At 35.0% G+C, this 21997-nt stretch overlaps 6 protein-coding genes across 16 annotated transcripts in view; 1 reads left to right on the top strand and 5 right to left on the bottom strand.

The window, feature by feature from the left end:
• Positions 1-21997, top strand: part of LOC131673825 (glutamate-gated chloride channel) — a 117696-nt gene that overhangs the window by 19924 nt on the left and 75775 nt on the right. The window lies entirely within an intron of this gene.
• LOC131673836 (trypsin-7-like) lies at positions 6-1462 on the bottom strand. The gene is made up of 3 exons (XM_058952170.1): positions 1418-1462; positions 609-942; positions 6-537 (listed from the first exon to the last, which is right to left on the bottom strand). The coding sequence occupies exons 1-3, from the start codon at positions 1458-1460 to the stop codon at positions 159-161; spliced, it is 756 nt and encodes a 251-aa protein (XP_058808153.1). The 5' UTR covers positions 1461-1462; the 3' UTR covers positions 6-158.
• Positions 7489-8320, bottom strand: LOC131673845 (trypsin delta-like). The gene is made up of 2 exons (XM_058952185.1): positions 8275-8320; positions 7489-8192 (listed from the first exon to the last, which is right to left on the bottom strand). Exons 1-2 carry the CDS (start codon positions 8318-8320, stop codon positions 7489-7491), a joined length of 750 nt encoding a protein of 249 aa, XP_058808168.1.
• Positions 13113-14084, bottom strand: LOC131673835 (trypsin-1-like). The gene is made up of 2 exons (XM_058952169.1): positions 14039-14084; positions 13113-13846 (listed from the first exon to the last, which is right to left on the bottom strand). The coding sequence occupies exons 1-2, from the start codon at positions 14082-14084 to the stop codon at positions 13113-13115; spliced, it is 780 nt and encodes a 259-aa protein (XP_058808152.1).
• Positions 18162-19224, bottom strand: LOC131673834 (trypsin-1-like). The gene is made up of 2 exons (XM_058952167.1): positions 19088-19224; positions 18162-18895 (listed from the first exon to the last, which is right to left on the bottom strand). Exons 1-2 carry the CDS (start codon positions 19131-19133, stop codon positions 18162-18164), a joined length of 780 nt encoding a protein of 259 aa, XP_058808150.1. The 5' UTR covers positions 19134-19224.
• Positions 20789-21917, bottom strand: LOC131673833 (trypsin-1-like). The gene is made up of 2 exons (XM_058952166.1): positions 21781-21917; positions 20789-21588 (listed from the first exon to the last, which is right to left on the bottom strand). The coding sequence occupies exons 1-2, from the start codon at positions 21824-21826 to the stop codon at positions 20855-20857; spliced, it is 780 nt and encodes a 259-aa protein (XP_058808149.1). The 5' UTR covers positions 21827-21917; the 3' UTR covers positions 20789-20854.

The raw sequence follows: 21997 nt of genomic DNA on the forward strand, positions 1-21997 counted from the left end.
CTTATTCACTGTATAATACTTGCTCCACAAATGAATGGTTTAAACCTATTTGAACAAGCTATAGTATGAAAAAGGTCGAGACGTTTAAAATAATAAATTGAATAAAAAATGTTTAATATACAAGTTTTACGTCGCCCAACATCACACGTTTATCTATCTTAGAAGTTCAAGTATGCTTGCTCCTCGATCCACTTCTTGAAATACGCAACGTCGATATAAATCCCTGGATACTTAGGATCGGCACATCCCTTACCAAGGGAAATAATACCGACTTGTACGTTACCAATCACTAGGGGACCACCCGAATCACCTTGACAAGAGTCTTTCCCGCCAATGCCGATGTAACCCGCGCATAATTCAGTATCAGCAATCCCACCGACTGCAGTGTTTTTGTAAGCTTCGGTGCAAATGTCATTTTCTAGTATAGGAACTTGCACCAATTGTAGGTGCTTGGAGCCTTCCGTTTGTTCTTCTTTTAATCGTCCCCAGCCCGTTACGTTTCCCATTGTGCCGATGGCTGGCCTCTCCGCAGCTAATCTGTCCGATATTTTCATCACATAAGATCAAGATACATCCATAACAGACATTTTACAAATGGATAAACATACCTTATCGGCATTCGCGTTTTATCGAAATCGAATGGCGGATCGACGGTAAGAACGGCAACATCTTGTCCGAACTTCCAGCGCTTTTGTGTGACGCTCTTCACGACATTGTGAATCTGGCCACCTTTCATTCTATATGTCGTACCACTGCGAATGAAAATTTCAGATGGCGCAAAGTACACACAGTGAGCGGCAGTGAGAACATGACGATTGGAGATGATACTACCGCCGCAGAAGTGAGTAGTCGCTGTTTGCACGCTCACCTGGTATGGGTGATCTTCGATGTTAGTGTCGGTACCGCCGACTATACGACCGCCGAAACGACGTTGTAACGATGCTATTGAACGAACAAGTGAGTGTTAAAATGTGGGTTGGCTGATTATCCGATAGTGCAACACTTGGGTTGCGCAGTTCTATATTGCGTTTGTAAATGTTGGGTAAATCGAGGCGATGTAAAAAGTATGCCAAATTCTTTGTATGTCACTCGTAATTACGTTTTATTTTCGAAAATGCAAAAAGATTACCTAGAAAAACATCGATTGACTGTTGCCTGACAATAATGATACGCTTCAAATCAGATGATATACAATAATTGCCGCGCATTCATCAAAAAGTGCTTAGCAAATGTTTCAACAATTAATCAGTCAATCAGCAAACATGACATAGCCAGGTATTTTTCCGTAATAATGTAGCGACTGATACTACAATCGTCACCTTTGCGTTGCAATTTAGAAAATTCAGAAAGCGCACAGAAGTTCCTTATTCACTGGGCAATTTATTCGCGAACGTGTAAATTAATAAGAGATACTCACCGTTCGCAAAAATAATGAATAGAGAGAGGAACGCCAGCAGCATCATTTCCAATTGACTGTTCTTGCACTCATGAGCCACGCTTGTTCAAGTAGACTACATTTATACACATAGAGGTATGAAGTAATATTCGATAAGGATGTACATGATAAAATTATTTCCTAGCATTAATAACTAAATTGAGATGCTATGCGATAAAAGTGATAATTGACAACTAATTGTAGTTCATTTATTATCTCGTCGACCGATTTTACTTCTATGGAAATCCGATTAAAATCGAAGCGTGAAATCATCTACTAGAAAACAATCGTCTTTCTCGCAAACAAACTAAAAGGAAACTTATAAATGTGTGAATAGCCTTATGCATGAATAATACTCTATATAGTGAAATCAAACTTGGAAATAAGAAATTTGCGAAAGGCTGTAAACATTTGAGCGCACGTGGATCCTACAGTAGTCTTATCAGACCTCCATACACCTGAGAATCGCTTTCGTGAAGTAATATGCATGCGGGCTTACCAAACAACGTTATTATTCAATAAAGCGCTGTCGGCCTTGAATTGAAGTCAGCCAAAATTTCGGCATTTTTTTAGTTGATTTCTTTTATTATGGTCCCGAGAAAAAAGGTCTAATTTTTCTTTTATCTAAATTATTTATTTTTAACAAACAAAATACTCGTCCATTACAGTGCACTTTGAGACACGATATTTTCAAATCTACGTAATCTCTGCGTAATAATTTGTACCTTCAAATGTTGCTCGATTATAGAATAACTTTATATTGAAATAGCCAGTAAAGGAAATTTCTTGTTACAAGAGGAGTCTACTTGTAGCTCTTTTCTGCCTGTATCAGAAATAAAATGGAAGCTTCCTAAATAGATTATTGAGTTTTCTTCCAATTTGAATGGCTGGTAACCTTTTATAACAGCAAGATCAATCGTGCTATTGTAAAAATTTTTTTTGATGATGTTGTGAATGTCTTCTCTGCATAATAGGATGACTTGCCTATCACAGTATACAGATCATTTGGAAGTTCAAGGTAGAGAGCTGCGGTCAGAGAGTTATTTTCAGAAATTATGCTGCCATCACACCATTGAAGATCGCCAGTACGAAAATTTATTTGAAATCTTCAATTTCGGTATTTTATCCATCTAATTCCACTGCTGCTACGATCGCGGATAGAAGCCAATGTTGAAAGACTTACATTTTTACATTAGAGTAACAAAATTAAAGCACATGAAAATCCGTACGAATCTCTATTTATTTATTTAATGTCAATGGCGTAAATAAGACTGATCACTAGTAGACTGCAGCACATCATTTTTGACAAACTGATTTTCCGTTCATGAATTTGTATCCAAGATTTATATACCTATTCAATTGATAAGCAATAGCCATGTTTCTAAGTTCAAAGTAGTCACGCGAAATGATTAGCTTAATTTTTCTCAATCGAAGCTAAGAGTTTTGATGAATCTATATCTACAGTACAGTACGGCAATTACTAAACAAACGTCACATAATCTAATACACTTGTTAATGTACGCCATATTTAAAATTAAGGTTAAAAAAATAGACGCTCATTAATCCATTTCGACATCTGTTAAAATATATCAAATTGTTACATTGCTCGAACGATTACATCATATTACTCCAAATTATGTAATAAAAATACTAAAAATGGAATCATGTCCTGAAACTTCTTACAAATCAGTAATCTCATTTATGCAAATTTTCAAACAGGCAGTGTTAGCATAGACATCAGGATATTCAGTTTTAGCACAACCCAGAATACTAATTAAACCAAAAACACCATCTAAGCTCAACAGGAGACAAAAATGAATTAATTAATATTAGATCTAAAGTAATAAAGTTCCCAGCAAATGGGTTTCACGTGATTCTTATCTGCAATTTCATAATGAAAGAAATATTCTCAATTTACGCTAAAATTAGAATATTTAATTGCTGTTAAATTTTCTACCAAATTGAAAAATTTTTTCATGGCTCATTTAACGTACGACGTTCACCATCACGTCTTTTTTTTCGAATAAATGCTTATATAGATTCAACAGTAAGTTGGAGGATCGCGTGGAAAATTGCATCGGGCACAGTTAATCTGCATGCAAACGCAAGAACTGGCGACCCAGTTTTCGCCAAGAGAGGACAACTACGATGCTGACTGCTGATCACTCCCTTGAGCGTCATCGTTGTTTAGCTACTGCTTGGAGGGTTGACGTGGCTATTTTTAGCAGTCGATTTTTCCATGCTTGCGCTTCTTATAGACTTTGATATTGTATTAGATTATTACTTTTTGCTTATCTAATAGCACGTTTTCACTAATTGTGCTGGGGGATTGGAATTTATTGAAGGAAGTTTTGCATAGCGTACTTACTAGACAGACAGCCCACACTTGAGCTTGTACTACTTACAGACGCTTAATGTCTTCATTAACATAGAAAAAGACAGATACTAGATAAAAAGGATAAAAAGGGAATCATTGGAAAGGCAGCAAACTACAAATGTCCAACAGGCGCCTTTGCTATGACAGCCGGTTCATTCTACATGTATCTAACTTATACAACTAGAAAAACCGTTTCTCCCTTATTTCGTAAACGCTATCTATGCGCAACCTGATACAACTAAAAAGTCGATCCATCAGATTTTCCATGAATTCAAACAATTAAAGATTCATTTTCAAAAGTTTATTTTGAATTTTATACAACATTTAAAAAAAAAATGAATATACCGAAAATAAAAATTTTGAACAATCAACAATCAGAATATTTAAAGGGAAAAAGTCATGTTATCATAAATTAGAATTGGTACTCAACATTTCATAAAAACTCAGCGTGTTTTTGAATCTGTGTAAACCAACTGTGCCATTTTACACCAATCGAAACGATTCTAATTAGAAGACCACTGATGACCCAACCGGACCACCCCAGTCAGTTATGCACGAGCTGAGTAAATGTAAAGTAAAGTAAAGAAAGTTTGTAAAGTGAAAAATATTTGAGTTTTAGAAAAACTTTGGTAACATATTTACAATATTCATTTGCTGACAGTAGTGAAGTCTACAGCTTGAAGTTGATCGGCAAGTTTGATTTGACTGAATTGAAAATAAAACTTAATGTATAGTGTGAATCATATTTATTACGCTTAACACGAGTCAATAATTCATAGTTAATTACTAAAAGAGAAACCAATTTAAACTGAAAAAAAATTCACAAGAAAATAAAATTTACTCCTGTATTTCGTTTACGCATACATAATTAAAATTGTGATTTTTCAAAACTGACGTAATTGTGTTTTACAAACGAATTATTATTAATGTTGCTAAATTAATATAGATAGATTAAATGTAGATGATATTCGTATCATTTTTTTATTATTCGAGATTCAACTGGAATCATTAATCTGAGATCAAAGTGAACGAGCACATATGCTTATGAGAAAGCGCCTGAGTACTAACAACCGGATGTGCTTTTATGAACGTCGTAATGGTGAGGGAATGTTAGCGGAGAGCTTTATCAAATGCATGTTATATTGAGATTTACATTAGGCAGGCGCTGGGTTTACAATCATAAGTGTATTCGAGATTATTAATTTATGCAATTGGATTAGTAAATATTCTACCGACGTAATAACGTTATTTAATTCTCCTTATCCACAAAAATTAGTAAGTTTATTCTTTCAATGCCGCATATTGTTTCAAAATTATTTATTTAATCTTCTGATTGTTCAATCATATCGTAAATTTACTTTTTCTTACTAAAATAATTATTACTTGTACCTTTTAAGTGAGTTTTTAATTCTATGTATAATTATACTTTTGCTAACAATTGAGTTTTTGAAATTAGTCGTATCAAACTCTCTAATAAATACGGACATAAATAATTCGATGCAAGTTGAAAGATCTAATTAAATCAAATTGAAGCTTTCTAGCATAAAAATTCGATGAGTTTATCAATTTAGTCACGGTGCTAAATTTGCTATGCTATTTCTGTGCAAACTTCAGAAGGAAATAATTCAGCATGTCAATTGTCAACATTAAATTGATACCCTTTGACAGCGATGCCATCAGTGATCACACTGCAAGTGTGTTCGCTAGGTAAATTACTTCTCAACAAAAATACTGTTTGCTGATGGCAACGTGAAGTTAAATAGCTACAATCCCTGTGGCAATTTCGTGTATATAATTATAATAATTTACTGCTTTGAGATTATTGATAGTCGTAAGAAAAACTGCTAGCAGGGCAGTTAATATCCTTTGCTAACGCAAACCCACAAAAAAAAAGGTGGTGGTTCTAGGATATAGACTATACTTTCCTTTTGTATTTTTTCCCGCTGAATCCGAATCCGTCGTTAAAAATAGGATAACATTTATACTTTCGACAAATTCTTCGTCCCTGAATATTTTGCGAATTTGAAGTTTATCAAAGATAGCTTCCTTCAATTTAACCAAAGTTACATTCGTAAAGATGGTTTCTAACAAATTGTTTCATCAGTCCTAATTTTATACGTAAAGGAGGTAAATGAATTTTGCGAGGATCCATAAGAGAACGATCGATGACATAGCTGGAACCTGAAGTAAGTGACGGCTTTGCTGGCCATACTTATACATTATAGTATTTTGCTCTATCTCGACTGTAATTGCCGTTTATTAAAGTTTATAAAAGTAAATTAAAGTCTCTAAAACCCGTTATTTGAAAAAACTACTAGATAAAAGTAACTCTTACTTTTTCATGACAAATGTAACTAGGATAAGTAAAAAATATTGTATGCAACTAGTGTCATTCGTCCAGAGAAGCAATTAGTCAAAAGTTTGATAAATGAGACTTCACGAGACAGTTTTATACAAGGAACAGATGGTATGAATTTTGATGGTAGTATAGAAGAAGAAGTAGTAAATCTCAATGACCACAGAAAAGATGATACTGATAAAAATGAATCATTGATGAAAGCAGAAAGAGAATCCGTCGAGAGTGAAGAACAGTCTTCGGGCAGTCATGATAAGTACGTTCTCGTCGATACAGAGAAATTAAAGAAAGATCTCACAAGCTCAACTGAATGACAGATTTAGGAATACTAAACATAGATACATAGATTAGCAAAAGATGCAGCTGAATTAATGACCTCACAAATGAAGTCTTATAACTTATTAGAAAAGGGCGTAAATGTCACATTTTATCGAAACGGAAAGACTTCATTCGTGAATCTGATCTAGTGTACTGCATCAATGTACAAGGTTTTATTAATGAGTTACAACAAAATTTGTATAAGTCAGAAGAATTCATCGATTCATCCAAGCGAAGCCTAAAGGCAGTTCTTCACAATATGAACGCATAAGCTCCGTTGTTATTGGCCCATTCATCTGAACTCATAGAATAATACTATAACATCGAAAAAGTTTTAAATAAAATAAAGTATAGTGAGCACCACTAGTTAATTTGTGGAGACCTGAAAATATTGACCATAAACTAGGTCAACAATCATGTTTTACCAAGTACCCATGTTATTTATGCATGTTTGACAGTCAAAATAGAGCAGAATACTATAATATAAAAGTGTGGCTAGCAAGGCCATCACTTCAGCTTCTAACAATACCATCAATCAACCTCTTATGGATCTTAGCATAATTCTTTTATGTATAAAATTAGGACTGATGAAACAATTGTCAAAGCTCTTGATAAAGAAGGGCAATGCTTCAAATATTTAGAAACCGTTTTTACAATGTAAATTTGAAGTGCAATAACATTGTGTAAACTATTACCATGCTCACATAAAAGCGTCTAACCATATAAATTATAAAAAGGAAATATTTAAAAAAAAAACTTAGTTTCATGAGTGTATTAATACTGTTAGATGTAGAAAATTATTATTAAAAAGGCTTAACATTATAGGTATTGGTTTTGAAAAAACGTCTGTTTTTTTCGATAAAAAATGAAATTTATTCTAATAACAAACACATTCTATGATGACATCACAATGCAAGTGACGTCATTATCTCTGAAGATAGTATCGCATTATTATACAGTTATTCAGTGATGAGTGATAATTAATAAATAAAAAAATGAGATTTAATATTGAACGTGTTTGTCGATCCATTCGCGGTAATAAGCGATTTCAGTGTAAGCTCCAGGGAAATAAGCTTCAGCACATCCGTTACCCCATGAGACAACACCAGCAAGACGTCCATCTATGGTAAGTGGGCCACCAGAGTCACCTTGGCATGCGTCCTTACCACCAATTCCATAGTAAGCAGCACAGATTTGACCAACTGGCAGTCTTTCATTGTAAGCTTGTTTGCAGAGGTCCTTGCTGATTATTGGAATGGTGACAGTTTGAAGTTGATTGGGCGCTTCATATTCGGTTGCACCCCATCCAGAAATAATTGAGTTAACTCCAGCAAATGACTGTTCACCTTTGTTAAACAGTTCGATGGCGCTACGTGTGTCATCGAATTCAAATGGTTGCTTGACTTTGACGAGTGCAATGTCGTTGACTGGTTGACCATATTCATTCTGGTAATAATTTTCATGGCCGAAAAACTTTTCTACTTCGTGAACTACGCCACCTTCCTCAGTGTAGGATGAACCAGACCGAACCGTCGTATATGGCACGTATGAGACACAGTGGGCTGCCGTTAGGACGTAGTATTTGGAGATGATAGAACCACCACAACTGTGCACTCCAAGAAACTCCAGTGACACTTGGTGAGGAAAAGTCTCGATCATAGCATTTTCACCACCATAGATCCTACCGTGAGGAAAGGTTGGCTTGCCTACGTGATAAAAAAGTAAGATTTTCCAATTCGATTTATGATTTCAATTGAGTTTAAAAAAAGCATTGAAATATTAACTTACCACTGGCAAAGCTAATGATAGCGAGGAGGAGCACGTAAGAGAACATCTTAACCAGATCAACGCTTAATAGACTGTGTAACTGTTAGGTAGAAGACTGCCTATTTATACGATTAATGCGGTTGTGCAAGGGGGGAGCGATCTGATTATAACAAAATATTCAATTTGCCAGAAAGATTCCAGATAATTTTAGTAATCTTCGCTGATAAGATTTGATTTTCTTACTGATTTTTACGACTGCATTGATGATATTTGCATTAATTTGATTATCTTTGCGATTCGGTGTCCTGCCTTCTTTGAAATCTAAATGAATGAATCTTTTGATCCGTACAATTTATTATTGTAATAAAATAAACTAATGGCTATAAGGTCTTTGTTCTTTCTAGGAACTGACATACTTTGCATCAAATGTCTCTACTTGTCCTTTTACGGAAGTATGAAAACTAAAAATCAGGAAAATATGTCTCTGCATTTTATTATTTATTTACTTAATGTTGTTTGTTGCTGAATCGTTTTCGTAGTCTTGTGTATAATACAGATAAGCTTTTGTAATGATTTAATGTCATATAATTTCAGTTCTCAATTGAGATATAACATTTTTAAAATTCAAACAATGTTAGCCACATTTCTTTTACATTAAATGACTGCGACATAAAGTGATAAGTTATGGGTTATATAAAAGTTTCAATCTTTTGAGTTATTGGACATTTAAGGTTTCATAATTTGCTTTGTTTCATTAATTGTATTGTAGTAAAATGTATGAATTAGATCACATTTCAAATAGTACATAACGACACTAGTACAATAAATTTTTTTTTTCGATAGGACGTGTGTGGGACGAGATTTTAAGTATGCTCGAGCATGCGGAAAGTCAAGTTGCCGCACGCATAAAGTTCAACAATATTTTTTCGGCTTTAGGCTGAGAAATCTGGCGTTCTTAAAATCTTATCCTACATACGTCGTTTCGAAAAATTAAGTTACATGCGCAAGAAAGTTATTTCAGTGTGAAGCCTCTCAAACTTTCACATGAGGCTAAAATCATTTTCGCGGACTAGCATCCAAATGAACTTTTTTCAAACGGTAACTTATTCATCATTGTATTTAACATGTAGATTAAATGTAGATTAATTAGCAAAGCTGATAGTTAGTAGACTTATCTTTAAAGTTAGTGAATGATGACTTTTACTATGTTATTTTATAGTTTTTCATGCTGTTTCTAATAAGAGACAACTATAGAGGAGTAATTCTGCAAAAAAATTGCTACTAGGAATTTGAAATTTATGGTAAAATTGGTTTTAGCAGCGAATGGAGTTGTGAAATATATATATATATATATATATATATATATATATATATATATATATATATATATATATAACAAGTCCGAATATAAGAAGGGAGGGGGCTGTTAAAAAAAATGAACAAGAACTTCCTAATCCTATTTAATTTTATTTATTATAACAGCTATTATTAGTAGATATACCAGGCAAGGGATTTAATACCTAGCCGGCATAAAAAACCCCAGCCGTACGGGGGGAAAAGCTATTTAAGTATCGTATCCTCCACTTGCCTAAAAAATAGAAGCACAAGAAATAAAACACGCAGTGCACAAGAAAGCGAACGAAAAGAGAAATGTACAACAATAGCTAAAAAGGTAAAGAAGAAGGTAAAATGAACGCATAATAACAACTAATTGACGGATTACAAATTCGCCCGAGTTATCAACGAGTGGCCACTTGATATTACACTGTCCACCAGTCGGGCGCACCTCAAAGTCCTGTTGTAAGGACGGTGCCTCCTAATAGAGAAGGCACGGCGCAGCTCCGATGTCTCGGACACGGGTACAGCGCTTGCTGCGTCGTGCCTGGGCTATATATGGGCAGAGAATGCCGCGAAGTTGGAGGCACCTCGAAGGGCACAGCCTATCGTTGACTGAGAAGACGGCGCACCTGTCCTCAGCCCCGGGGAACGCAAGAAGTCGCGGGCAGGACAACACACGCTACACACCCGCGCGGGAGCAAGGCCCCAGTTCTGCTTGGCGCAGAGCACTCGCATCGACAGAAAAAGCGAGAAAAAGCGAGAAAAAGATGCTGAAGATGTCGAAGCGCTCGCTTCCGGTGCCCATGCTCAACTGAACTCAGTTTTTTTATAATTTCCATCAAACAAAAAAGGGGCTGGGGGTTAACGTCACCTTTTCCTTGGGCACAGACTTGGCTAGCTGAGTTGTCGCCAAGTGCCTTTTTTCTGGCTCGAACGAGGCTGTCTCGAACCACATGGGCGTCATTCGGAGATTTCCCAAACGTGTCTAGACGCGAAAGAGAAAGTTTCCCTTTTTGTGAACGCCAAACACAAACAGATGCCGCAAACAGTCGGATAGTTAGATACATGTAGATAAGTATTCTTCCATGGTCCGTTCAAATAAATTAACAATCACTTTATATTGTTTTAGATGTGCTATAAAGGTTGACCGAAATAAATGATATTTTACTCGTCACTGATTAATATATCTATCAGAGATAGAGATAGAAAGACAGAGAGAGAGAGAGAGAGAGACGGACACAAACGTAAACAAAACTCTGCGCCGCGCATCCAAGTCATCTCGCTTAGCAACTACCGCGACCAAGAAAAGTTACGACTCGCGTGTGTTCTCGACGCGTGCTGTTGCAAGGCGGAGACAAATGTACGAGGAGTTCCCGGAGAGGATAATTCACATTTTAAAGAGAAATTAAAAGCATTAATTAATAGTGTCAAAGAAAACTGTAATAATGTCAAATAGAAAGCTTGCTCAAGTATTCATTAAAAGGGCAATCGACCGTCCGTTTTTCCCATTTGATTCTCTCTTCACTGCACCTTTCACTCCCACTTCATAATCCGCAAGCTTCCCGTGTCTTCCCGTATGCACTGGGGATGAAACTCACAAAAACTATGCAACTCTATGTAAAATTTTCTGCTAAATCCGAATATCGTGGTCAGAAATCACGAAAAGTTATATATTTTTCGGAAAATTCGTTTTACGGATGTATCATGAAAAACATAATTCTCCAGTGCGAACTCATTTTTATCGGGAAATATAACTCAAAAGAAGAAAAAAAGTATGTATAGAAATTATATAAAAAATTAAGTTTTAAAATTGTACGCGATGAAATGTTGGAAAACGGCTTATTTGACTGATTTTCCGGAGTTAATTACTCTAGTGAAAACCATTATTTTTGAAAAATTAAAAAAAGTTTGGATTCGTTAAACCTTTATCTTTCTAGCAATATATAATTTTCATAATGATTTCATTTGTAAATCGTTTATTTTCCAAATAAACCTATTACGTTTTTCGCTATAAATACACGCACGCTTTACGAAAAATGTTGATACCTTAAATTATAAACCTATTGACTTCTTGTATAACATATATAAATACTTTTTTTCTTCTTTTGAGCTATATTTTCCAGTAAAAATGACTCCACACCGGAAAACTCAGTTTTTTATAACACATTGGACAATCGAATTTTCGAAAAATGTACCACTTTTCGTGATTTCTGATCAAGATTCGATTCGGATTCGAATTCGGATTCAACAGGAAATTTTACATAGCGTTGCATAGTTTTTGTGAGGTATATCCCCGATGAATATAGGAAGACACTCAGCTTCAGGGGCTATTACGCTTTCTCTTATAGTCTTAATCAACCTTTCTTTTTTTGTTTCTTTACTTTCTATCAGATTTCAGCGTTTAAGTTTTCGCCTATGCACATCATTGTTGAGTTTGTAGTTAGAATTCATAAAAGTGATGATCTTGAAAACTTTAACGTGACTTCAAATTTTATCATTGATCTTATAAAAACGACTTAACCGTAAAGTATACTGTTAATAAGACTATGAATTAATGACAAAACTAAAAAATATAAAATTAACACGCAACACCTCAAACTCATTGATACAACATATAAATATAAAAGTTTGCTTTATATTCGCAATTATGACGAAGTCATTGCAAAAGTCCATTCCGATTCTTGTTTATTGTCTTATCTCAAACAGTTACAATTTCCATAATTCTCGAGACTATAGTCTTATCAGTATTGGAAAGAGACCAGATTCGTCAAATAATAATGATTGGACAATGTTAGCTATTACAACGGTATTAGTCTATTTATGACGTTGCTCGAGACGAAACATTTGTCTATATGGTACACGATACTACTTCGATGTATGGAATTCCCGAACAAATGGCAATCACTTTAAAGTTTACCTTTTTCGGCAGAAAATTAGATGCTATGAGATGGGAAGTTGTCACCACACTTATAATGATTGGATGTATTGATAGCGTGTGCTCTGGAATCTCCTTAACATAATTCTTATTTGAACAGCAAAGTTAACAAATGCAAACAAATGCGCAAAGTTTTAAGGCGTATGTAGTTTAATATCGACGGCATAAGAGGCGAACTTGTTTGTTCGGTATCTCAGTTCAGAGTAGTGTTCGTCGTTGTTTCATTTAGCTGGTTCACAGAGATGCCGTCGACATAAGGGTAATGATGATTAATAATCTTCCCAGAGAAAAGGCAATAAATTCTAAAAGCAAGTCGTTTATCCATTTTTCGATGAAGGAAAACCGTACACTCGTTCGTAACTTTCCATTCGCCAAGCACAGTTAAAAAAGAACATCTTATAAGACAATTATATTTATTCAATTTTTTTTTTTCCAACGTGATAATTATTCACAAATTTTGAAAGGTCGTGAATAATTTACATACAAAAAATTGTATATACAAATACTATATTTTCTCCGAATGTCAGAAATGTTTTAAGAATAATATTCCATTCAGCATTCAGCTAAAATTTTTTGATATAGTAACTTAGGGCTGAATATGTTTCTTAATCCAATCGTGGTAGTAAGCGATCTCCGTGTATACTCCGGGGTAGTCAGCGCTACCGCATTCAAAACCCCACGAGATAATACCGGCAAGACGACCATTGATGGTAAGTGGGCCACCAGAATCACCTATGCAAGCATCCTTGCCACCAATTCCGTAATAACCAGCGCAGATTTCACCAGCTGGTACTCCACCATATCTTTTGTATACATTATTGCATAGGTTTTTATCGACGATGGGAATGGTGACAGTTTGAAGCTGGGTAGATATTCCTTTGCCAGTGTCACCCCAGCCAGTGATTACAGACATGTTTCCAGGCGCCGAAACTTCTCCTTGTTTGAAGAGGTCGATTGGCTGACGTGTATCATCGAAATGGATGGGTTCATTTAATTTCAGAAGGGCAACGTCATTGGATGGTATACTATAAATATTGGTGTTATAGTTTTCGTGACGAATGACTTTCGTCACCTCATGAACGCTGCCACCTTGACCTATTTTCGATGAGCCGGCACGAACGGTGATGTCACGGGGAAGCAAGTCGTCGACGCAATGGCATGCAGTCACGACGTAGTTTTCGTCAATAATTGAACCGCCACACAAGTGTTCGCCGAAAAGTTGCATAGAGATTTGATATGGGTAGGTGGTGATCTCGGCATCGTTGCCGCCAACGATGCGACCCGCCGGGAACATTGGTCTTTCACGAGTCACGGAGCTCGCTAAAACAAAGCAAAAATTTATTATTCCGTTAACGATTACGCATCATCGATTTTCAAGTAAAACATAAGGGAACGTTAAAATTCAAGCGCATGGTTGAAACAGTATTGTCTTAGAAAATATGAGGCGTAACTTTTCAATTCATTACAATTCACAACAAGATAACTTATTCTATAGAAAAATTCTATAATCACCATTTGCAGCAGCCACGAGAGCAATAGTCAACAATAAAAGGAACATTTTGTCTTCGGAGTTTGAATACTGAGTCGAGACTAACCGCGTTTTTATTTCATACTAGCAGTGGACTTGACCACTTAAAAGCTCTATCAGACTACGCGATGTGCGAATAGATAAAAATTTCGCGATTACAATAATCAATGTTAGAATTGTTTCTATGAACATTTAACATCGAGTCACTGTTATTTGATTAGATAAAAATTTAGATTTAGATTTTCGTTAAGCTTTTATTTTATTCATATCATTAAAGCTATAGTTAATAAACTTAAGTCTTTTATAATTGTGTGATAGTTATTGAGCATATAGGATCCGGTGGTTTTTTACAATATTATTATATACACGCAAATCATTTTTACAAAAATATGATTCTTAATCCAATCGCGGTAGTAAGCGATCTCCGTGTACGATATACTCCGGGATAGTCAGCTTCAGCGTAGCCCAAACCCCACGAGATAATACCAGCAAGACGACAATCGATGGTAAGTGGGTCACCAGCATCACCTAAGCAAGCATCCTTGCCACCAACTCCGTAATATCCAGCGCAGAATTAACCAGATGGCACTCCATGATGCACTTCGTGATTTCTTATCAAGATTTGATTCGGATTCGAATTTGGATTCAGCAGGAAATTTTACATAGAGTTGCATAGTTTTTGTGAGGTTTATCCCCGATGAATATTGGAAGACACCCATCTTCAGGTGCTATTACGCTTTCTCTTATAGTCTTAATCAGCCTTTCTTTTTTTGTTTCTTTACTTTCTTTCAGATTTCAGAATTACGAATTACGAAGAATATGTAAAGTTATATTTCTCGAACGGCAGTACATACAAATTATATACGAGTATAGGCTTTAAAGTATATTTCTTTTTATCAAACCATATCTCCAATACTTGTGTTATTAATGGTACATTTAACGTTCAAACTAATATAATAACGTAACTTAATTTGCAAAATTTGAAAATATCGAATAGCAAATTTTAATAGCCTTTGCTTGTAAACAAAATACTTTGATAATTAGGAATGTTTTAAAATGTCTAAAAAAATACATTGTAAGCTTACATTTTTCTGACATTTGCTTTCTACTAAATATAACGAAACTTATGTATCATCAAGTTTTTATTTTGATAGATTTGGCTATTCTTTTCTCTTAATAGAATGAACTTTGACTTTACAAGTGGTAAGCTTATCAACTCGGACTTTATCCATTTCTAAGATTTGTATGAAATGCTTTGATAATGGGGACGTTTAGCAAGATCTGATTCATTATTTGATTTTTCGGTGAATTCAATTAAAACGTTATCACGCGACGGCCTAAGATTTTAGTATTAAATATCGGGCACATGGCTCGATCAAATCTACAAATTCAATTAATGAATTCCTTAACGTACTTGAAGAGGTCACTTTCTTATTTAAAATAAATATCATTATTTATATATCTAAGATTAGATAGCTTGCTAACAAAATGGTATTTGGAATAGAAAAATATTAAACGCTAGTTAGAAAAAGAAATATTTATTTTATCATCAATAGAATTAATAAAAATAACGATTTCTAGATAAAGCAAGGATAACTTTTGTGAATAGCATCATATGTATTATTCTTACTTATAGATTCACTTAAACTTTGTAAATTTTGTAAATGCCATGACCTTTTTGAAGGTATGTTCTTCTGATATATATGATCATAGAGCAGAATGTTTGTGCAGTTGTTTTAATTTCAAAAAATTATTCAAGAGTAACATCATTTTCACAATATTTGTCTCGAATTTTCGAATCTCCTTCTTCGTTTCATATATTTTTAAAATTTTATACGACTAGGAAAAATCCTTTTGTAATATTTTTCATTTACAATTGATTTACTTATCTTTATAAAACTGATGCAATGTACAAGAGATTCCAAAAGAAATATAAGTATATAATATTTTACGTTCTATTTTAATTAAACGTTTACACTGATACGTGGCATAGAATCATTTTTCTTTTTTGATAAGATTATCTGTGATTCCGGGATGTAATATTTTGTAAATAGTGCGTGAATACAACTATAGATATGATAATAATAAAAAATCAATTAATCAAAGTATGACAGTTAACTGATTTAAAATATCGATGACATTATGCTGGACTAGTTGGCGGTTTAAAAATTATAATATATATGAAACATAGAAGTATATTTAAAAATTACACGTGTGAAGTGTAATGTACCTTATGAAGATATATAAATAGGGTGGGAAGTATAGATAATAGGAGAGGCACAAGTTGTAGCTGAAACTGACAGACGATTCTTCGACAATAGGTTGCATAGATTTCATCAACAAGTACGCTCGGAGAAACTTATTCTCTAGGAGTTGTATTTATTGCACATATGTCTTAACGAGCCAGTAAATGTCAGGACGCAATGATGCTCAAGGAAAGCATAGTGGCTCGACCTTCAAATGTGGTAGCTCCCATTAAAAAATTTTATGGTTCGGAGTCTCCGTTTTAATTTGTCAAGTAGGCTCAATGTCTACTTCGAAGTAATCAGTCTAGAGTACATGGAGTTCTGAACATAGTTTTTCACCTGCATGTGTATGTATTTCTGTATATATATATGACTACATAATATCAGTATACGTGTGTGTAAAATAAATGCAATATATAAATACAAATATTCCAATGATTCGTAGACATGCCAATTGATTCAATAACATGTGACGCGTAGGCATATGTATTATACATTTATATTATAGATATGATGATAGTGAAAAATTAATCAATCAAAATATGTCAACCAAACTTCCTTGATACGCCGATAATTCATTGAATGACATATGTGTCACATACTTTAGTATTATCTCGTGCCTTCAATATTTTCACACACGTTAGTTTAACCAAATAAAGTTTTAATTCTAAACGTTATGTATACTTATACATTCTAATTTATATTCACTAGAATAAATCGTATCAAGACGTATCTCACTATATCTTTTAGACATCATTCATACACATAAATTTAGTCTTTCGTGTACTTGTATATATCACAAAATACACGATTTCAGGCTCGACATTAGGATATTTAAGATATAATTATCAGCTTCTACAATCAATGAAAAGAAATCCAGAAGTCACATACGCACGCGACTTTACTAAAAATCTTATGAAATAAACACAAAGTATGAAAATAAATACAAGAGAGAGTCGACCTGAATGGGATTTGTTCTATAGGATTAGCACAGGTAGCATATTGCAAAAGTTCATTCCGATTCTTGTTTATTGTCTTATCTCAAACAGTTACAATTTCAATAATTCTCGATACTACAGTCTTATCACTATTGAAAAAAGACGAGATTCTTCGAATAATAATGATGGGGCGATGTTAGCTATTACAACGGTATTAATCTATTTATGACGCTGCTCGAGACGAAACATTTGTCTATATGATACACGACACTACTTCGTTGTATGGAATTCCCGAGCAAATGGCAATCACTTCAAAGTTTACCATTTTCGGCAGCAAATTAGCTGCTATGAGATAGGAAGTTGTTACCACACTTATGATGATTGGATGTGTCGATAGTGGGTGAGCTGAAATCTTCTTAACATAATTCTTATTTGAAGCAAAGTTAACAAATGCAAGCAAATGGGCAAAGTTTTAAGACTTATATAGCTTAATATTTATGGTATACGTGACGAACTTGTTTGTTCGGTATCTCAGTTCAGAGTGGTCCTCGTTGTTTCATTTAGTTGAATCGCAGAGATGCAGTCGACATAAGGGTAATGATGATTAATAATCATCCCGGAAAAAAGGTAATAAATTATAATAGCAAGTCGTTTATCCATTTTTCAATGAAGGAAAACCTTCCACTTGTTCGAAACTTTCCATTCGCTAAGCACGGTTAAAAGAATACATCTTAAAAGACAATTATATTTCTGAACTAATATTCATTTCCAACGTGATAATTATTCACAAATGTTTGAAAGGTCGTGAATAATTTACATACAAAAAATTGTATATACAAATATTATATTTTCTCCGAATGTCAGAAATGTTTTAAGAATAATATTCCATTCAACATTGAGCTAAAATTTTTTGATATAGTAACTTAGGGCTGAATATGTTTCTTAATCCAATCCCGGTAGTAAGCGATCTCCGTATATACTCCGGGGAAGTCAGCTTCAGCGCAGCCCAAACCCCACGAGGTAATACCGGCAAGACGACCATTGATGGTAAGTGGGCCACCAGAATCACCAATGCAAGTATCCTTGCCCCCAATTCCGTAATAACCAGCGCAGATTTCACCAGCCGGCACTCCACCATATCTTTTGTATGCATTATTGCATAGTTTTTTATCGATAATGGGAACGGTGACAGTTTGTAGCTGGGTAGATATTCCTTTGCCGGTATCACCCCAGCCAGTTATTACAGACATGTTTCCAGGCGCCGAAACTTCTCCTTGTTTGAAGAGGTCGATTGGCTGACGTGTATCATCGAAATGGATGTGTTCTTTTAATCGCAGGAGAGCAATGTCATTGGTTGGGTTACCATAACTATTGACGTAACAGTCTTCTTTACGAATGACTTCCATCACCTGATGAATACTGCCACCTTGATCTATTTTTGATGAGCCGACACGAACGATGATGTCGCGGGCTAGTAAGTCGTCGACGCAATGACATGCAGTCACGACGTAGTTTTTGTCAATAATTGAACCGCCACAGACGTGTCTGTCGAAAATTTGCAGAGAGACTTGATATGGGTAGGTGGTGATCTCGGCATCGTCGCCGCCGATGATGCGACCCATCGGGAATATTGATCTCTCACGAGTCACGGAGCTCGCTAAAACAAAGCAAAAATTTATTATTCAGTTATCGCTTACGCATCATCGATTTTCAAGTAAAACATAAGGGAATCTTAAAACTCAAGCGAACCATTTAGACAGTATTAGCTTAATAAACATGAAATGTAACTTTTTAATTCATCACAAATCACAATAAGACCACTTATTCCATAGAAAAATTCTATATTCACCATTTGCAGCAGCCACGAGAGCAACGGTCACCAGTAAGAGGAACATTTTGTTTTCGGAGTTTGAACACTGAGTAGAGACTAATCACGTTTTTATTTTATACTAGCAATTAACGTGGCCACTCAAAAGCTCTATCAGACTACGCGATGTACGAATAGATAAAAATCTTGCGATCACAATCAATATTGAAATTGCGTTGAAAGCGTATTGTTTTATGTTGGATTTGCCGTGACTTATCTCATACTTAGCACAGAAGGTGCCATAAATATTTTACATTGAGTCACTGTTATTTAGTTAAATTTCGTTTAGCATTCATTCATGTCATCAAGACTATAGTTAATAAACTTAAGTCTTTTATAATTGTATGATAATTATTGAGCGTATAGGATTCGTTGGTTTGTCACAATATTATTATATACACGTAAATCCTTTTTACAAAAACAATGGTATAAAATTGTTTATATTTTATTATCAACCTTAAGCATTAATGTATATTGCTTTTCATATAGGAAATATAACCCTAGCTCTTGAGCCCTCGAATTCTATTACCCTGTGAGACTACGACCCTAGACTCTTAACCCTACTTTCCCTAACCTATGAACCTAGTAACATGTGGGGCTGTAACTCCAATTTCCTTAATCTTCAAACTCTTAACGCTGTAACGCTATAAACTCAATTTCCTATATCGTAATTTCCTTAATCATGAAGCCTTATAACGAGCGAGTATAAGCATCAGGATACCAAACTATGGGTTCTTAGATACAATATCAGTTTCTATTACCAATGACAAGAGGTTCGGAAGATACATGCGCACGTGTCTTTACTAAAAATCTTATGAAATAAACACAAAGTATGAAAATAAATACAAGATAGAGTCGACCTGAATGGGATTTTTTCTATAGGATTAGCACAGGTAGCATATTGCAAAAGTTCATTCCGATTCTTGTTTATTGTCTTATCTCAAACAGTTACAATTTTAATAATTCTCGATACTACAGTCTTATCAGTATTGAAAAAAGACGAGATTCTTCGAATAATAATGATGGGGCGATGTTAGCTATTACAACGGTATTAATCTATTTATGACGCTGCTCGAGACGAAACATTTGTCTATATGGTACACGATACTACTTCGTTGTATGGAATTCCCGAGCAAATGGCAATCACTTCAAAGTTTACCATTTTCGGCAGCAAATTAGCTGCTATGAGATAGGAAGTTGTTACCACACTTATGATGATTGAATGTGTCGATAGTGGGTGAGCTGAAATCTTCTTAACATAATTCTTATTTGAAGCAAAGTTAACAAATGCAAGCAAATGGGCAAAGTTTTAAGACATATATAGCTTAATATTTATGGTATACGTGACGAACTTGTTTGTTCGGTATCTCAGTTCAGAGTGGTCCTCGTTGTTTCATTTAGTTGAATCGCAGAGATGCAGTCGACATAGAGTAATGATGATTAATAATCATCGCGGATAAAAGGCAATAAATTATAAAAGCAAGTCGTTTATCCATTTTTCAATGAAGGAAAACCTTGTTCGTAACTTTCCATTCGCCAAGCACGGTTAAAAGAATACATCTTAAAAGACAATTATATTTATTCAAATATTTTTTCTAACGTGATAATTATTCACAAATTTTGAAAGGTCGTGAATAATTTACATACAAAAAATTGTATATACAAATATTATATTTTCTCCGAATGTCAGAAATGTTTTAAGAATAATATTCCATTCAACATTGAGCTAAAATTTTTTGATATAGTAACTTAGGGCTGAATATGTTTCTTAATCCAATCGTGGTAGTAAGCGATCTCTGTGTATACTCCAGGGAAGTCAGCGCTACCGCATTCAAAACCCCACGAGATAATACCGGCAAGACGACCATTGATGGTAAGTGGGCCACCAGAATCACCTATGCAAGCATCCTTGCCACCAATTCCGTAATAACCAGCGCAGATTTCACCAGCTGGTACTCCACCATATCTTTTGTATACATTATTGCATAGGTTTTTATCGACGATGGGAATGGTGACAGTTTGAAGCTGGGTAGATATTCCTTTGCCAGTGTCACCCCAGCCAGTGATTACAGACATGTTTCCAGGCGCCGAAACTTCTCCTTGTTTGAAGAGGTCGATTGGCTGACGTGTATCATCGAAATGGATGGGTTCATTTAATTTCAGAAGGGCAACGTCATTGGATGGTATACTATAAATATTGGTGTTATAGTTTTCGTGACGAATGACTTTCGTCACCTCATGAACGCTGCCACCTTGACCTATTTTCGATGAGCCGGCACGAACGGTGATGTCACGGGGAAGCAAGTCGTCGACGCAATGGCATGCAGTCACGACGTAGTTTTCGTCAATAATTGAACCGCCACACAAGTGTTCGCCGAAAAGTTGCATAGAGATTTGATATGGGTAGGTGGTGATCTCGGCATCATCGCCGCCGACGATGCGACCCGTTGAGAACATTGGTCTATCACGAGTCACGGAGCTCGCTAAAACGAAACAAAAATTTATTATTCAGTTAACGCTTACGCATAATCGATTTTCAAGTAAAACATAAGGGAATCTTAAAACTCAAGCGAACCGTTTAGACAGTATTAGCTTAATAAACATGAAATGTAACTTTTTAATTCATCACAAATCACAATAAGACCACTTATTCCATAGAAAAATTCTATATTCACCATTTGCAGCAGCCACGAGAGCAACGGTCACCAGTAAGAGGAACATTTTGTTTTCGGAGTTTGAACACTGAGTAGAGACTAATCACGTTTTTATTTTATACTAGCAATTAACGTGGCCACTCAAAAGCTCTATCAGACTACGCGATGTACGAATAGATAAAAATCTTGCGATCACAATCAATATTGAAATTGCGTTGAAAGCGTATTGTTTTATGTT

Source organism: Phymastichus coffea, unplaced genomic scaffold, assembly GCF_024137745.1.
Source record: "Phymastichus coffea isolate CEN01 unplaced genomic scaffold, Cenicafe_Pcof_1.1 PCOF00200, whole genome shotgun sequence".
Taxonomy (NCBI): Eukaryota; Metazoa; Arthropoda; class Insecta; order Hymenoptera; family Eulophidae; genus Phymastichus; species Phymastichus coffea.